General features: G+C 42.2%; 2 protein-coding genes across 10 annotated transcripts in view; one reads left to right on the forward strand and one right to left on the reverse strand.

The window, feature by feature from the left end:
- Positions 1 to 11,845, reverse strand: part of NSD3 (nuclear receptor binding SET domain protein 3) — a 114,742-nt gene extending 102,897 nt beyond the window's left edge. For 6 of the 9 annotated variants that reach the window (XR_004347844.1, XM_032618274.1, XM_032618276.1 and 3 more), the window contains exon 1: positions 7,026 to 7,133. The gene's annotated coding sequence lies outside the window, so the exon portion shown is untranslated. Of the gene's footprint in view, positions 1 to 7,025; positions 7,522 to 8,055; positions 8,140 to 11,640 lie in introns of those variants that run through there. The other 3 variants (XM_032618272.1, XM_032618270.1, XM_032618277.1) reach the window with 3 other exon arrangements.
- A 1,365-nt stretch (positions 11,846 to 13,210) lies between these two features.
- Positions 13,211 to 15,129, forward strand: LETM2 (leucine zipper and EF-hand containing transmembrane protein 2). The gene is made up of 2 exons (XM_032618371.1): positions 13,211 to 13,257; positions 14,679 to 15,129. The coding sequence occupies exons 1-2, from the start codon at positions 13,211 to 13,213 to the stop codon at positions 15,127 to 15,129; spliced, it is 498 nt and encodes a 165-aa protein (XP_032474262.1).
- Positions 15,130 to 18,450: the final 3,321 nt, after the last annotated feature.

The raw sequence follows: 18,450 nt of genomic DNA on the forward strand, positions 1-18,450 counted from the left end.
ATCTAGAAAAACTCAACATATACAGTCATTTCAAGATTTAAAATAATTATTTCTCATCCTTGCAGGAGAAAAAATAGCAAGGGATGTATTTAACCTTCACCCAGAATAAAAAAGAACAACATTCTATTGGAATTTTAGGTGAAGCATAGCATGAAGTTTCTCACCACAATCAAATATGAAATACCATATTGCAATGTATTTGGATCCGGCAGAGATCAAGAAAAACACAGACAGCTTCAAGTAACAAAATTATAATAGCCAAATAAAGGCTTTAATTTATGTATGCAGATGTGTTATTAAAATGTCCTTCTTAAAGTCCACATTGCAGAGTTTTATGCAAATAGTCTGTATTCATCAGGTAGTCAGAGGGGAAAAATAATTTAACTTTGGGACTTCCCTGGTGGCGTGGTGGTTAAGAATCCACCTGCCAATGCAGGGGACACGGGTTCGAGCCCTGGTCCGGAAAGATCTCACATGCCACGGAGCAACTAAGCCCACGCGTCATAACTACTTAGCCTGCGTTCTAGAGCCTGCGAGCCACAACTACTGAAGCCCGCGCGCCTAGAGCCCGTGCTCCGCAACAAGAGAAGCCACCGCAATAAGAAGCCCATGCACCACAACGAAGAGTAGCCCCCACTCTCCACAACAAGAGAAAGCCCACGCGCAGCAATGAAGACCCAACGCAGCCAAAAATGAACAAATAAATAAATAATACAATTTTTTTAAATTCTCAAAAAAATTCAACTGTTTTCTGCTATCAAAATCCTCCAAAGTCAACATTTAACCTTTCCATACACATAAGAAAATATGTCTAGAAAGTCAGGGAAGCACATTAAAGTAGGTTTCTCCAGTTAAAAAAGAAATCTGGTTCACCTAGCCAAGATGCAGACAAGGTAAGAATCAAGAGGCACCAAGGATGGAAGAGTCAACATAGATTGCCACTGTTCAGGTTAATACTTTTTCTAATGGTTACATTAATGTGAAAGCAAGAGAGTCAAACTAGTTTTTGTAAATAAGATACTTAAGTTAGGTATCAGGCACAGATACAGGCAAATCTGACATTACCTAAGCAAAAGCCATTGTTAGAGTCTGCACATAAATCTAAAACCAGTAGTCACTGAATCCTACCAAAAACTGCATCAGAGATGAATTCTGAAGAAACAGCTTTATGCAACATGGCATGATTCTTGTAGGATTCAGCATTACTTTTTGTTTCACATTCATTAGTAAAGCACCAAGATTTCAAATGACTAAATGACTACACTAAATGTTAGGAAACTTTTTTTAATTGCCTAGATAACCCTTTTGATAACAACAAATAAAAACTGGCGATTCAGTTTTTACCTGTGCTGACTCCTCATGGTGATTAATTTTTCAGCTTTCTTTTCAGCACAGTGTTATCCCTCAAGTCCAACTACCACCAAGACAATACCACTTAAACCAATGAGACTGTCTCTGCAGCTTTTCTTACAGGGCAGATTACCTGGGTGGTGACTACATGATGTTTGTTTTCTAATTATTTGTTTATACCGTACATTTAGGTTTTACGCTTTTATCTTTATATGTCATGTTTTACAAAAGTCTTTAAAATGCACTTTAAAAAGTCTTTGCTTGTTTGTTTTTTATGTACAGCTTTCTTAAGACTCCACAGCTAAGAGATGTGAGTAACACAAGACTCACTAGACACAATACCATCTTGGCTACAGCCAAAATGCCAGTAGGCAAGCCTCCACATGAGACTTCCTAATCTTTTGAATCTCAAATAAATTTGATAAACTAAATTTTATTTTACCCACAAAATCCCAGGAAGCCACACACTTCTTAAATTTAAAATAGCTACTTATTTAAGTTGAGTTAAATAATTATTGTGCTTTCCAACTTCACACACACACACAAGTTATTGTGCTGGAATTCTATCCAACATCTCAGAAGATATCACGTAAAATAAAGTATTATTAGATAATATTCATATATGTATATGGTTAAAATGGAAACTATATGAACATAAATTTGTAAAATTTTCCTATTCACTCTCTCAATATAGTTCTAAATCTAGATGAAAGAGGGATCAGAGTAGAAAAAAGAATTCTCATTGTAGATCAATGATAACACAGATTCACATTTAAAATTTAAGAATAAGCCAAGAACCATTTATCAAAGAGCTTTTCAAATGCAAAATTTTGTCAATAAGCGATGTACTTTAGAAGTAACAAAACATCTATCTAGTAAAAACTGAACATTCTCTAAATCACAAAATTTTAAATATGCCTTTTTCCTTCTTTTCATGCCACCCTGTACTAGCACAACATAATACATAAGTGTTTAAAAGTACTTATTAAGTACTTAGTAAGGTCAACAATAAAAACAAAATGAAAAACCTCTGAGTATTTAAAAAATGTGTTAGGTAGTCGTAGTATAATCAGTTTCTTAAATTTATCTTTATTTATATTTATTAAAAGATTAGCCTGCAGAAATAAAGCTCACCATTCATTTAAAAACTCAAATGCGGGCTTCCCTGGTGGCGCAGTGGTTGAGCGTCTGCCTGCCGATGCAGGGGACACGGGTTCGTGCCCTGGTCCGGGAAGATCCCACATGCCGCGGAGCGGCTAGGCCCCTGAGCTATGGCCGCTGAGCCTGTGCGTCCGGAGCCTATGCTCCGCAATGGGAGAGGCCACAAACAGTGAGAGGCCCGCGTACCGCAAAAAAAAAAAAAAAAAAAACTCAAATGTTGGACATGTTATTTATTAACACATGAATAAATCATCTTAGTTGCTCTTTCAAAAAATAATAGACTCCTATTTTTTTTTTTAGTAAAACTAAAAACAGCAATGCACCAAAATAGATTTTATGGATAGATACCAAATTCTAAACCTTTTTAAAGCTTTAATGATTTTAATTTTTTAAGTGTCTAAAACACACTTTTTGTTTTAAAGGAATTCAATGAATGTATCCACGGTTATGAATTTTCTTCTTGATAGTAAAAAATAATTAAAAATAATCAGTGATGCCTAAGATTTTTTTAAAACTTGTTTTCAATTAGGTATTCTTTCCAAGTTCTTTTCCAGGACCATGATAGACCTTTTATTTTTTTATTTCATTGATAATTTTGTTAAAACAGGGAAAATTCTGCCAAAACCACTTCATTACCCAAATTACAAACTTCAAGATACCTGGACAAGACTCATTTATGCATGTAAAATTATTTTGTATAAATGCTATATGTACAACATGGTGAGCAAAGTATGGAAAAAGAGAAGAGCCTTTACCTCACTGCAACTTAATCCCCTTGTGCTCATTATACTAACCATGCCTAACCTTGAGTATTCCCCCTCACCTTGAGCTTTCACAGAATGCACAAATACTTCCACAATAATAAAGTAATGTGATGTGGTATAAAGAGTCAAGTGACAGGTTTTTCACCAAAGCCTTGGACTTAACTTTTCTGGTCTCAGTGATTTCTCTTGTAAAATAAAGTAGTTGGACTATATCTCTTCTATTTAAATAGGCTGTTAGGGACTTAATTCAGGCCCTGCTACATTACTTGTAATAGCAAAAACTTGTTAACAACTTAATGTTAATATTAATCAATATTTCAAACAATGGAATACTATATGACCCTTAAAAAGAAGAAAGCTGTAGGTCCATATGTGCTTGTTTGAAAGGATGTCCCAGGTAGCCTACTAAAACAAAAAAGCAAAATGCAAACTGTGTGATAGAATTTGTATGTATTTTAAGACAGATGTACGTACATACGTACAGAAATTTTCTAGGACAGCCAAGAAACTTCAAAATGGTTGTCAGTGGAGAACAGAGTGTTAACCTTTTTTTAAACCTCTTATAGTCTTTTATAATACTTCAAAAAAATTAAATAATGAACGTGTATTATTTTTATGAATCTTTACAAGAAAATAAAAGTAAAGGTCTGCTAATCAGGTTTTATAATTAGAAAAGACCTGGGTTCGTATACTGGCTTTGCTGTTTACCATCTGTGTGTTATTAAGGTGTTTAACCTCAATCTCTCCATCTGTAAAAAAGGAGTTAACAGTACTAACCCTCCCACAACTGTTGAGAGGATGAAAGGAAATCATCCATATAAGACATTTAGCGCAGCACACTGTTAGAGGACAACAGCTATTAGTAGCCATTACTAGGCTTATTATAAATATTATTATAAATTCCAGAAATGGAGTGTCTTTTAGAATCAGACAACCGACTAAAGACTTTGACAATTCATTCAAGGATGACCAATCTCAAAGGCAACCAATTTCCTTTACCCCAAAATCATTCAATCTGATCAGTATAAGAAAGGGCATGTCTGAAAAATAAAAAAAAAAAAAAAAAAAGAAAGGGCATGTCTATTAACTTAAAGTTAAAAAAAAAAAAGCTATCACAGGTAGCAGGTGAGCTGATGAGGGACATGGTAATCAGAGCACAGTCTGGGTTTTAATTAAGTATCAACTAACTAGAGTAGCCTTCTTCATTACATGTGGATACCTAGCCAGGAGCCAGAATACTCATGACAACTGGGCAGGCGACATTTATCTTTACAAAATGCTGAATATCTAGGAATAAACTTTTTTTTTTTAAAGTAATTCAAGCTTTCAAGAGTCTTTTCTTATTTTAATATACAACAATTTCTCATTTTCCTAAAAATTTATGGCACTGATGGTTCATTCACAAATTACTTACAAATAACATGTCAATCAAGTGAGAGATATAAAAATGAAATCTCCATAAAAATAAATCCCAAAAAAGCATACTGAATGGATTTTTTGAGTGGAACTTTTTCTCATAAGATTTTTAAAAATTCAGGCTGAATATTATCAAATCAAAATAAGTTGTATATCTGACCTCTATACTAAAAGTGCTCTCCCAAAGTAACACTCTAACAATATTCAATTTAATTTTTCCAGCAGACCAAGAACACATCCTAAAATTCGATATAACAACTTGAAAGGATGAGGAATTACGATAGATTAAATCAATATGTAGCACAACTGGTTTGAGTCCATCATATTACAATTTTAACAGGCCTTCCTGGTATTAGAGAACAGTTTCAATACCAATATGACGGATTAAAGTTTGGATTCTCCCAATTACAATAATAAAACAAAAACAAAAGGTCACACACATTTAATCCTTTTCAATATGAAAATAAAACAGGCTCCACTTAGTTCAGCTACTGTAAGTTTGTTAGTATTTAAAGCTTTAGAATAGTAACTATTTCAAATCACATAAGTAGGTACACTTGAATACATTTGAGAGTTACTGTAGCTTTCCTGAGAGTGACCTGAAGTTCCCACCAAAAAATCCTGGCACCTGAATGACGCTCTGAGCTCTGCATGCCTGCTTCATAGATCACTGCGCTGTGCTGAACTGACATTTGGTGATTGTACCGGGCAATTGTATGAAAGCAAAGAGAAAGGATGGAAGAGAGTTTATTTTAAAAAAGAAAACACTTCTTAACACACCCATCACCTATAAGCAAGAGCCATCAGAAACACCATTTTAAAATACACACATTTCTAATTTTCCAACACGCAAACTACAGCAAGCAGATAATGTACCACAGCAGACCTTCCTACCCCTCCTCTCCCCTCACACAGTGCTTTGCCGAGAGCACAAGTCCAAGTAAAATAACCGAGGCAATTTCCTTGTTTACTTAAAGAATTGCAGAAAACATGTTGACTGCTTCTGAGGCTTCTGAAACAAATGAATTTTCAATATTTAAAAGCCTTTTCATGATCATGTTTGAAATAAGAGTAGTAAGGATTCCTTCAGCTAGTAAAAAATATAGTTTTAACTTTATTAAAGGGGTTAAATTTTACACCGCAGTTCATTAGCATGCCTTGTTCGCAACCAGAAGGAAAAGGGGAAGGGGGGGGGGCAGCAAAACACACAAGATGGAAAACATTACTACCTCCTTTGGTGGTTATGAATAATTTTAAATGACCCCAAGATGTATGGGAAGAGTTCATGAATAGAAAGAAAGGGGGTTAATGATCTGAACTGGCCCCTTCCAGATTCATACTGATGTCGGAGAGAAGGAATTTATTTACACTGCAGTGCCTGGCAGCAAACATGGCTGCCCCTGCCCCCTTTAAATCTGAATAGTCTTCACTCCTCACCAAAACCATGAAATTATGGCCATGTCTCTCTCTGTCTTGCTACCATTACACGAACACACCTCCTCCTCCCTCAAAGCACCTCAAAGCTGTAAAACCCACACCCCCCCATTTCACAACACCATAACACTAGCTTCTCCATTATCTAGCCTTGAAAGAAAAGGCACAGAATACACACAAATATAGGAACAAAAGGCTTTCCCTTCCTAACACTTTAACAACCCCCTTCCCCTTCTCTTCCTCCCACTCTGTGACGCTTGGTCCATAGTTCTCATCCTTCTCAACATTCAGTTAATTTCCTTCCCGAGCCCGATCCTGGGTCTCCCAGTTCCTGAGTCTATTTCCTATCTTCCTATTGCATCCTGTCTCAAGCATTTCTCATCTCATCCCTTTTTCCTAATCCACCTTTTCCTCCACTTCCATTCCCTCGTGTCTCCCTTGAGGCCCCATCTCTCCACCTAATTCTTTCTCCTTCCCCCAGACCCTCCTAGTTCCCATACTCCACCCCCAAACCTGCCTACTTCTCTGTCCGCCCAGGTCTCTAATCTCCAAACCTAACTCTTCTCCTCTCCCCCTGCCCCTCCCCCGTTCCATCTTTATCCCCGCCCCCATCCCACCTCTACTCCCAATTCCCAGCTTAGCGCCACTCCATCCCTTATCCCAATCCTACCTCTCCTGCCCCACCTCCCAATCCCCTCCACATCCCCTGCCTTGCTTCATCCTTCTAGACTCCCCTCGAACCCTTTCAGGCCACCCGCTAGTCCTCCCATCCCTGCTAAGGTCTCTCTCCCTACCCGGGTCCCATCCCTAGGTCGCCCCCTCCTCGCCGTCCCCACCTCAGCGCTTCCTTCCAGCGCGCGCGCACACAAACACACACACACACACACGCATTCACTTTACCTTCACTTTGTTCCATTCTAACCCCCCGGCCGTGTCAGTACGATCACAGGAGACACACGGAGGCCCGGAGTAGGGCTAGGGTGCAGGCAGCCGCCGGGGCCGCGGGAGGAGGAGGCGGAACCAAGCTAGGCCGCATGAAATCCCCGGGCTAGATTTCCCCCGCGCCGGACGCCTCTGCCATGGCGGCCGGCACCGAGGAGGGCCACGGCCAGGCCGGGCCGGGCGCGCAGCAAGAGGAGGAAGACTGCGGGCGGTGGGGTGGGCAGCGGAGCCGGAGGGATGGGGGTCGCCGCGCAGCTGCAGCTGCCAGAGACCAGCCCGTGGCTGGCGGCCGGGCTGGGGCAGCAGGGTCGTCGTCGGGGCTCGACTCGGCCTCGCACGCCTCTCCGCGGCGACCAGTGGACAGTCCCCCTCCGCCTCCACCTCCGTCTTGGTCGCCGCCGCCGCCCGCTCCCGCCGCCACAGGCACCGCCACCGCCGCCGCCGCCGCCGCCGCGCACAAAGCCCCCCCCACCCCGACTCTCGGGGCGCCGCCGCCGCCAAATCCTCAGCCGCTCATTGGCCGCTGGCCGCGGCGCCTGCCGGGAAATGCAGTCCGGGGCTCGGGGCGCAGTGGGCTAAAGGAGGAAGAAGCCAGTCGGCGGGCGGAAAGGAGGGGCTGGGGGAGAGCCTGAAACGCCAGCGGCCCGGCGGGGTCTCGGCTAGAAGTGAGACCGCAGGCGACAAAGGCAGAGAGACAGAAAGGCACGACGCGGAGGAAAGTGAAAAACAAAACAAAACTAGAAGGCAGGATAGAGGTTGGGCCTGGGAGGCGAAAGTGTGCTTGTGCGTGTTCTTTGATGCTTCTAACAGCACATGTCAATCACCAGGTGGAACTGCTTGGGGTGACACTGCGATGCCCTCCCTAGACCTTAGAAATCCCCTACAAACGGGCGCCCGGTTAAGATGAGCGGGAAAGGGGACAGCGATTTCTGTGCCACCCTGGTTGTCTCCCGCCCGACAGCTGTCACAGAGGAGCTCCCTGTCCCACCGGGCTCTGCGTGTGGCAGCGATTTCCGACCGGAGGCTTGGGGTACAGTCTCGGATGGCAGACTCCTCGGACGCCTCCCTGGCAGGCCTCGGGCCCCACACGCCTGCTTCCTTCTCGCCCCGCGGGCCCGGGGGCTTGTGGGTAACAGGGGGAAGGAAGGCAGAGCCTTCCGCACCCCAACCCAGAGGGACCGGCGGGCTCCCCGCCCGTCACGTGCCGGGCCCTGCGCTGCTCGCGGCTAGACCTGCGCTTTGAGGGATGAGGGCGTTTGTCCCAGACAGAGCTCACGTACGCAAGAATGAGAGGACGAAGCGGGAGTCAAGATTCTCTGTAACCCTATATCCCTCCCCATGCTAGGAAATTTATGTGAAACAATAGAAGGTACCAGGTACGTGACACAGTAAACTCCTCTTGCAGGAGTGGGCCGATTTGGTGATATTTCCTGGGGCCTGGTGATAATGACTTAGAACGTCGTAGCACAGACATGAAAGTACAAAGGAAACACAGGCAGCGACCAGATGAGGAAACCAATACTCCGTTCTGAGAATAATAAAGTCATATCAGCACTAGACCTTAGACTCTCCATCGACGTTACAGTGCTGTATCTATTTGGTACCGTTACGGGCAATCCCTGCTACCTTTATCTTTAAATACCACTTAAACAGGAAATTAAAAGATTCCTACAGACCAATTATTTTCATGATTTCTAATTTTGCATTCGTTTAAAACACACACACACACACACAACCCTGTTAATAATGCTAAGGATGATATTCAGAATTAAGCATTCCCATTACTGTTAATCATTAACTATTTCTAAATCTATGCTTGTGTGGTTCATATGCTTGTGGTACCAAAAGTTAAAGGAATCAATAAAAGCACAGTTTTGTTTTAAATGTCTTCTCCAAAGGGGGCCACATCACCTGAGCTTATTTCAAATGTTTGATTCTATCTCCTGGAAAGAGAGGTTAAATTGGTCTTTTTTTTTCCTTTCCTATGATCCTTTCTATCTTCATCCTTCTTTCCCACCTTCCTGTATTGACAAGAGTTTAAAATTAAACTTACGTGAAGTAAATGCATAGTCTCTTCCTGCATAACATACACATTGTTAATAATATTTGATGTGGAGCCGTACGTAGGGAAATGGCCATTAAAATAATAATTTACATTTTTAGCATCTAACATCTTATGAGGTTCAGAGCATGTTTTCTATTCTTCTTAGAAAGTGAGCAAACAGTTCATTAAGAAAGCAATCTGGGACTTCCCTGGTGGTGTAGTGGTTAAGAATCCGCCTGCCAATGCAGGGGACACAGGTGTGAGCCCTGGCCAGGGAAGATCCCACATGCCGCGGAGCAACTAAGCCCATGTGCCACAACTACTGAGCCTGTGCGCCTAGAGCCCATGCTCTGCAACAAGAGAAGCCACCGCAATGAGAAGCCCATACATCACAACGAAGAGTAGCCCCTGCTCGTCACAACTAGAGAAAGCCTGCGCGCAGAAACAAGACCCAAAGCAGCCAAAAATAAATTTAAGAAAAGAAAATTTAAAATTTTTTCTAAAAAGAAAGCAATCTAACACAATTCTCAGGACCAAGATTAGGGAGAAAAAAACATTTTTGTTTGTCTTCTGAAGATTATATTAAGAAACTCATTACATGATAAATCACTTATCCTGAAAGTCAAAAAAATCACCAGGCCTGATAAGAGAAGGCAGACATTGTTTTGAACCAATGGATTTCAATAAGAAAGATTCTTAAACCTTCCCTTTTTAAAATGGGATTGCTGACATATGGCCATGGTAGAAAATCTAGCTCATCTTTCAAATACTGGGCTTGGAATCGTTCATCTGGTTTATGAATACTTAATGATTTTCACTGTGCCTGGTTGTAAATGAATACAATGCATGAATAAGAATATTTCCCGGCATAAAATGTCTCCCGGGGAACTGAGAAGAATATTTTTGCATCTTTTATGATCTTTTGCAGAAAAGTACATGTACATCATAGTGCAGTGATTAATTTATGAAATTAATGTGAAAATTATACCTACCTACCTTTTAGAGTTCAAAATTTACCATCGGGAATTTTCAGGGAAGGAAAGGTAAAGAGACTTTATAAAGCTTTGTAGATTTTGTTAACTCTCGTAAACATAGAACGTGAAGTGAAACCTTTCCGTCTAAAGTTGGGTATCAGACACGCACAAAGGGCCCTCTAGTGGCCAAACTGAAAAGTTTTGCCTATGTAACAGTGGATCCATTTGGTTATTAGCTAAAAAATGCTTTGTGGATTAAAAGCAGTCTACATTTTTTTAAAAAATGAAATTTTATATACCGCCATCTTTTATTCTTACAAATGTGCAGCCCAGATGAGTAAGGTCTGTGGTCAGTCACACGTTAAGAGAAGTATTCTCCGTGTGAAAGCAATTCCTTCCTGTCATGTTAAAGTAGAGCCACCAAAATTTTGTTTTCCTTCTAGAGCCAGATAAAATGGATGGGTAGAGATAACTGGGGATAGAGTACATTTTTAGATCTTTCACTTTCCCAAGATGGCTCAGTTCCCCATCCTAGGAACTGAAGTGCCCCCAAACCTGCAGTGCCAATGTCATTGCACAGCTACTATAATATACATTTTAAATGTTATTTGAGAAACACAAACTACTGAACATAACCAATATCTGTTAAGAGAACATTTATAAAGCAATTTTATTTAGTGGAATTCAGATTTCCATATGAAGATTTCATAGCATTCCAGTTTTGGGGCCTGAATATAGGAGAGGGGATGTTTTCCTCACCATTCCCGCCCTTTCTACCACTCCCTCCCCTCACTGCTTTCCCCGCCCGCAGTTGCGGAGTTGGAAGGTGGGGGAATATATCAGAGTGATGTAATTGGTGACTCCCAGATAGTCACCATGGCGACTATCAGGCATATTACGCGACTGGTAGGGTAAGAGCTTCTTTAATCCAGCTTCAAGGAAGGGTGTTTTTTTGGGGGGGGGTGAATCCACAGCCTACAGAGTGTGAATAGGCAGAAAAGCGTCAGTATTGAGCCCCCCCAGCATAAACACTCCTTAAACTAAACCCAGTAGAGAAGTCATTTCGCCGGTGAGAACCAGACCTTGCGGTCCCCTGGGCTGCCATCGCGAGGGACGCCTTAGCGCCCCAGAATCTGAGAGCTCATTGGTGGGTGGTGTCGTCACTCAGAGTGACGTAATGGCTGAGGAAAGAGGTGGAGCCATAGAGAGTTGGCTTCTGGCCCTTCTAGCTGGGGGAACTGTGGGAGGAGGGGAATTGGGAAGGCGCTGGAGGACTGAGGCAGCAGTTCCGGGGAGCCTGCCGTAGGAAGTAGGGGTGGGCGGGCCAAGTCCTCAGGCTGTTACTTGGTGGACCGCGCCTGCCTGTTTTCCTCCGGAGCCCGCTCCCTCCGCATCCTGCTCCTCCCATCAGCGCCCAGATTTCCAGACAGCTTCGAGGCCCCACCCCGCGCTCTCCTCAGCCCCTGACCTCAGCCCCCCGCCCGCACCCCAACTTTGGGGCTCAGCCTCCATCCCCCCTCTTTCCATGCTTGGCCTCCTCATTTCTTTTCCGTACCCTGTGTCCCGATTCTTCTCGCCTTCCTTCCATAAACTTGGATCGCCAAGGCTCTTGGTCCCCGTGCCTGCAACACGCTTGCTCCAAAAAAAAACCCAAAGACCCCGCCCCCCGCCCCGGGACCCCAGCACAGCAAACACAGCCCAGCAACACACAACGCGCACAAAAGTCACCGGCTGGGGAGGCCGAGAGCGCGTTTTGCCACCGTGACGTCGAGAACCTGAGGCAAGGGTAACAGGGGGAGCCTGGGGCCCGGGAGAGCGGGCGTGGCGGCTCATAAGCGCAGGCGGGGCTCGCCGCCTGGCTCCGCCCCGCTCGCCGCCCGGCCCCGCCCCGCCCCGGTCACGGCCGGGCACTCCTGGGAAGTGGTTGCCCACAGTCCAGGCGGCGAGCGCCCGTGGCCCGAGAGCAGATTAACTGCCCGATCGGGTCTGGCCTTCCTCCAGCAGGGGGCCACACGCCCTTGGTCTGGGTGCAGATGTTCCGAAGTATTATTTGAATTCTTGCTCAAAATGTCAGGTCTGTGGTTGAGGTTTCCGTACCGGAGGGATTGCTACTCCTTTCCCAGCTTCAGGAAAGCAGAGTCGACACTGCGAGATAATAAGGCTCTTGCTGCCATTGGCTGAAAAGCGCCGTAGGATGCAGAAAAATTTTGGTAAAGCTTAAAGGTTTAAAGCTCAGTTTGGGCTCTTTGGAGGGTCACGAGCATAGGAAACCCACTTGAATTACCTCCACTTGAATTATTAGTAGGTGCCATGCATATTTTCATTGCTGAATGAGTACTTTCAATCTTTATATGTTGGCAGCAGCTTGTCCAAGTATGGAAAAAAGCTAATTGAAAACAAATCCAGAATATTTACTGTCTACCTGTAATTTTAGGCTACAAATAAGCTTGTCTTGATTTCTTAACTACTTGGCAACCGTTCAAGTAAATTACTCAGTACTGTTGACCAGAAATCAAAATGTCTTTGAAGACCATATCACCATCATGAACATCATCGTATTCGAGATCATTTCTATTTGTTGGGATCTCAAATAACCATTCTCAAATCCAGGGCTAAGAAAATATTATTCGTGATTGTTGGAAATGCTCTTGAAGGAAATTTTACACCTTGAATAGAATATGCAAATTTTCTACCCTTGCAATAGTTAAAAACACTTAAATCCTGATATCTGTATAATTGATTTTTTTCTTTTTCCTTTGGCTGCATTGGGTCTTCCTTGCTGCCTGGTGGCTTTCTATGGTTGCTGCGAGCCGGGGCTACTCTTTGTTGCAGTGTGCAGGCTTCTCATTGCAGTGGTTTCTCTTGTTGCGGAGCATGGGCTCTAGGCGCTTGGGCTTCAGTAGTTGTGGCTCGCGGGCTCAGTGGTTGTGGTGCACGGTCTTAGCTATTCCGCGGCATGTGGGATCTTCCCGGACCAGGGCTCGAACCCGTGTCCCCTGCATTGGCAGGCGGATTCTTAACCACTGCACCACCAGGGAAGCCCTGATGTGTCTTTAAAGTACTGAATTGTTTACTTACTCCTTCTGTCTAGGTCCCTATGTTGACTTGTTGAGACAAACACAAATATGGCCTTCTACAGTTATAAAACAGTCTTAGCTATTGCCCGAGCAAGGTAAGCCTTGGAATTCCACCCCCCAATATTTATATAAACTTTATTTTTCTAGTTGGAAAAGATACATGTAAAAGGATAGGTTTAGTACAAAATTAAAGCTTTGTTGGTTTTAATTGTGTTGGTTTTTAGGAAGCTGACATTTTAATGTATTTAAACTTACCCCAGATTCTCTATATGCTTTAGAACTCAGGCTGAGTAATTTTGTAGAAGTGTGGGAACAGGTAAGATACAAGATGTAATGGCTTTAGAGTGACACCTCTGTAATGAGGCCCTTAGATGTAAAAAGGAGTAAAACGGCTGGTAAACAAGCCAATTCTAGGATATATACCTGCCCCAGTAAGGTCTGTTATCACTTATTTGTTCCAAAGAATATTCACTGAGAACTTACTGCATGCCAGATATGTTGTATATTTTCCCTTTTGGCCATTCAAAAAGTGCTATACTTGGCATGCTTCAAAAATAGTCTGAACGAATGGAAAAAGCCATCTCTTTGCCCAAAGAAGTCTCTTTGCCAGAAGTTGTCTTTGGCTAGATGGGTCTTATTTTTACTTTCAAACAATCTGATGTGTCAGTTTAGCTGAAGATTGTGAGTTGTCACAAAACTAGATTGTAGAGATCCCTGGCTGGGGAGCCCAATTCCTTTTTTTTTTTTTTTTTTTTTTTTGAATTTTATTTATTTGTTTATACAGCAGGCTCTTATTAGTTATCCATTTTATACATATTAGTGTATATATGTCAATCCCAATCTCCCAATTCATCCCACCACCACCCACCCCCCGCCACTTTCCCCCCTTGGTGTCCATATGTTTGTTCTCTACATCTGTGTCTCTATTTCTGCTCCGCAAACCGGTTCATCTGTATGCGGAGCCCAATTCTAACTCTTATTCCTAACATTCTTTAGGAATCTTACGTGAAGGGCATTTCAGTAGTAAGTCCCTCTCATTTGAAGGAGTCCCTGGGCACTGCACAGACAAAGCAGTATTGTGTGATTGGTTTATCCCCACAGGGACCATGAAATGTCTCATTCAAACAATATATATATCGTCAGTAGATTAGCTAAAGACACAAGTGTTCCACCTGTTTTATGATAATAGAGACAAAACTTTCAAACATAACCCAGGGTAAAAGAATGTTTGCTTTTTAAATCAGTAGTCACAGAGTTTCTAACTTGTAATACGGCAATTATTCTTAGGAATTAACTTATTAATATTTCTCTTAGAGTATATCATTCACCCATAAAGCATACTATCCTTCAACTGGGCTAAACAGTTATATTTCATTCATTCATGAACATAATCTACTTTTAAAATGCAGGCTTAAAAACGATTGTTCTATTTTTACCAGATAAAATATCTATTTCTTTAATTTTTTGTCTTGTAATAGTATGTGCTCAACTCAGAGGATGTTGTTCTTTATTCCAGATTCCCTAGCCATTGTGTCCATCCCACCAGCTCTTCTCACTCCCCATCATTTGCATTTCTTCACTTACCAGATTCCCATTTAAATAAAACATATATGAAGAACTATGGCAGCAAGAAGTACTCCTATCCTACTCAGACAGGCCATAAAGTACTTCACTTAAGGACTAGAGTAATACAAAAGCTGCACACATCTGCTTACTGGCTGCAGGAGGTCCCGGGTAAACCTCAGCTGGAGCAAACCGCAAAGAAGCCACAGGTGCCAAGCCCTCAGCCAACAGAAGAAACTGGAGTGAAGATTAAGGAAGAAAAGCGATCTTATAGGCAGATAATTATGGATGAACTTAAATATTATCACAATGGATTCTATTTGCTTTGGATTGACACCAAAGTTGCTGCCAGAATGGTTTGGAGGCTGTTGCACGGACAGGTGCTGACCAGACGAGAGGGATGAAGGATAGGGCAAGAGTCATATTTGCGAAAGAAAATGGAAAGTTAAAATGAACTATTTGGAACCAACTTTTTTTTTTTTTTTTGCGGTACGCGGGCCTGTCACTGTTGTGGCCTCTCCCGTTGCCGAGCACAGGCTCCGGACGCGCAGGCCCAGCGGCCATGGCTCACGGGCCCAGACGCTCTGCGTCATGTGGGATCTTCCCGGACCGGGACACGAACCCGCATCCCCTGCATTGGCAGGCGGACCCCCAACCACTGCGCCACCAGGGAAGCCCTGGAACCAACTTTTAAGCTCCACTTCAAGTTCATCTTAAAAATCCCAGAGTAGGAATAGTAACTCATGGTGAGAATCAGAATTTCTTACTTGTCTGCAACTGACTTTCTGTACAACTTTAGGCAGCGTTCCTAAAATTTGTGTATATTTGTCTATGGAATGGTTATAATTGTGTTTTCTAATTTCTCCAAGGGGTTGAGAGGCTTCAAGTTTGATCTGTGCATCTGGAGTAGAAACTGCTGTTAATATATTAAGTATAAGCATTTGAAAAAGCAATTTTAACAGATACCATGTTATTAAAGTACAGACCCCTAACTTAGATAAAAGCTCAGAGACACCAATAACATGTTTTGATTGTCATGGATTTCATTGAAGATATCCCATAAATATTACTTCAGAGCTATGGTACAGAGGAAAATCCGGCCTTTCCATTTTATAAACAGCTGCAGAAAATCTGTCTTGGGTTTTTTTAACACTTTAAGAACCAAGGCAGGCTTTTGTTTTTGTTTTTGGTGTGTCCTAAAATAATGACTATTTGCATATGCATTTGATTCTTTAGCTGTTGAGAACGTGTGCTGATTTATTCCGCCTGGTTCCATTTATGGTGTTCATCATTGTTCCCTTCATGGAATCCTTATTGCCAGCGTTTCTGAAACTCTTCCCAGAGATGTTGCCGTCATCTTTGAAAGTGAATCCAAAGAGGTATGTAGGATTTTAAACTTTTTAAAAAATTAATAGATTTTGTTTTTTAGAGCAGTTTTTAGGTTTACAGAAAAATTGAGCAGAAAGTACAGAGGGTCCCCACATATCTCCCTCCCCCTGTTATTTCCCCCATTATTAGCATCTTGCATTCGTGTGGTACACTTGGTACAATCGAAGGACCAGTATCTATACATCAGTATTAATTAAATCTCATACTTTACATTAGGGTCCACTCTTTGTGTTGTATAGTTCGATGGGTTTTGAAAAAAAAATAATGTCATGTATCTGCTATCACAGTATCATACAGAATAGTTTCCCTGCCCTAAAAAATCCCCTGTGCTCCACCTTTTAGTCCCTCTTCCCTCTTCCCCTAACCCGGGGCAATCACTGATCTTTTTACTCTATAGTTCTGCTTTTTCCAAAATGTCATGTAGTTGGAATCGTGCAGTGTGTAACTTTCTCAGACTGCCTTCTTTCACTTAGAAGATGCACTTAAGGTTCCTCCATGTCTTTTCCTGGCTCGTTTCTTTCTGTCAATGCATAACATTCCATCGTACGGATGTACCACCATTTATCCATTCATCTATTTGAAAGACATCTTAGTTGCTTCCAGTTTTTGGCAATTATCAATAAAGCTGTTGTAAATACACATGTGCAGGTTTTTGTGTGGACACAGGCTCTCAATTCATCTGGATAAATACCTAGGAGAGCAAATTGTTGGATTGTATGGTAAGGCTATGTTTAGTTTCAAGAGAAATAGACCAACTGTCTTCTAAAGTAGCTGTACCGTTTTGCATTCCCACCAGCAAGCAATGAAAGTTCCTGTGGCTTCCTCAGCATTTAGTGCTGTCGGTGCTTTGACTATTAGCTATTCTAATTGGTGTGTAGTGGTATCTCATTGTTATTTTAATTTGCAATTCTCTAATAACATATGACATTGAGCATCTTTTCACATGCTTATTTGCCATCTGTGTATCTTCTTTGGGGAGGTGTCTGTTCAAATCTTTTGCCCACTTTTTAATCGGGGTGTTTTCTTTTTGTTGAGTCTTAAGGGTTCTTAGTATATTTTGGGTACAAGTTCTTTATCAGATATGTGTTTTGCACATATTTTCTCCCAGTCTTAACTGTGTCTTTTTCAGAGCAAATCTTTTTAATTTTAATGAAGTACAGCTCATCAATTTTTTTCTTTCTTGGATCATGCTTTTGGTGTTGTATCTAAAAACTCACTGCCAAACCCAAGGTCACCTATATTTTCTCCTGTGTTTTCTTCTAAGAGTTTTATAGTTTTGAGTTTTACATTTTGAGTTAATTTTGGTGACAGGTGTAACATGAGTGTCAAGCTCTTTTTTTTTTTTTGGCCTGTGGATATCCAGTTTTTCTAGCATCATTTGCTGAAAAAAACTATCCCTTCTCCACTCAATTTTAACTTTTTACCATGAAAAAATAAAGAAAACAAAAATCACCTGTTACTGCAGTGACTAGTTGAACAGTACGCATGATTTATTCAGCCAAACAGACCATTTAGTGCTTGTGAGTAGTCCCTGGGAAGAGGGTGTCCTTCTTTGATGGTCACTGTGAAGGTGAAGCGCTGGACCACCGAGGCAGCCCCTGCATCCTCTCCATCTGTGCCACTCTCCCAGACAGATGGATGAAGGCGTGGACACAACACTAGCAGAGGACAGAGAGGGCAACTTTGAAAGCAGACCAGGAAATGTTTCACGGAAGAGGTGACCATGGACCTGAGACTTTAAGAGTAGTAGAATTTTACCACACTGTTTGAAAGGCACGCTGGATAGAAGGAATAGCACTTAAGATGGCTTAACAGTGTAAAAGAGTATGCCAATCAGAGACCACTGACTGATTCTTTGTGGTTGGAGCAGGGAGTACAAGGGGATGGGTGGGAGAAAATGAGACAAACGTGATGTGTTTGGGTCAGGTTGGAAAGCATCTACCACCCTAAGGAATTCAGAATTTGACAGTGGTGAGTAATGGAAGGTGTATGTAAGCAGGGGGTGAGAAAAACAGTAATCTCTATTTTAGATCAATCTAAATAATCTAATCAACCATGATTAGAGTTGTATTTTAGAAAAACAAGTTGCTGGCAGGAAGGATTAAAGAGGGCAGAGCCAAGTGAGGAAAACCAGCCAGGAAAACCAGCCGGAATGTTTTTGCAGCAGCACAAGAGAGAGATGAAAAAGCCAGAATTATGAAAGTTGCATCAGGAGTGAAAACTTGAAGATAGATTTGAGGGACTTCCCTGGTGGTCTAGTGGGTAACACTCCGCGCTCCCAATGCAGGGGGCCTGAGTTCTATCCCTGGTCAGGGAACGAGGTCCCACATGCATGC

Source organism: Phocoena sinus, chromosome 21 (assembly GCF_008692025.1).
Source record: "Phocoena sinus isolate mPhoSin1 chromosome 21, mPhoSin1.pri, whole genome shotgun sequence".
Taxonomy (NCBI): domain Eukaryota; kingdom Metazoa; phylum Chordata; class Mammalia; order Artiodactyla; family Phocoenidae; genus Phocoena; species Phocoena sinus.

What these genes read in the sequence shown, in the direction of transcription:
- LETM2 (XM_032618371.1), top strand. Translation starts at nt 13,211, where the DNA reads ATGGCCTTCTACAGTTATAAAACAGTCTTAGCTATTGCCCGAGCAAG. An exon ending in TTAGCTATTGCCCGAGCAAG is followed by an intron (nt 13,258 to 14,678) that starts GTAAGCCTTGGA and finishes TCTTTATTCCAG; the next exon opens with ATTCCCTAGCCATTGTGTCC.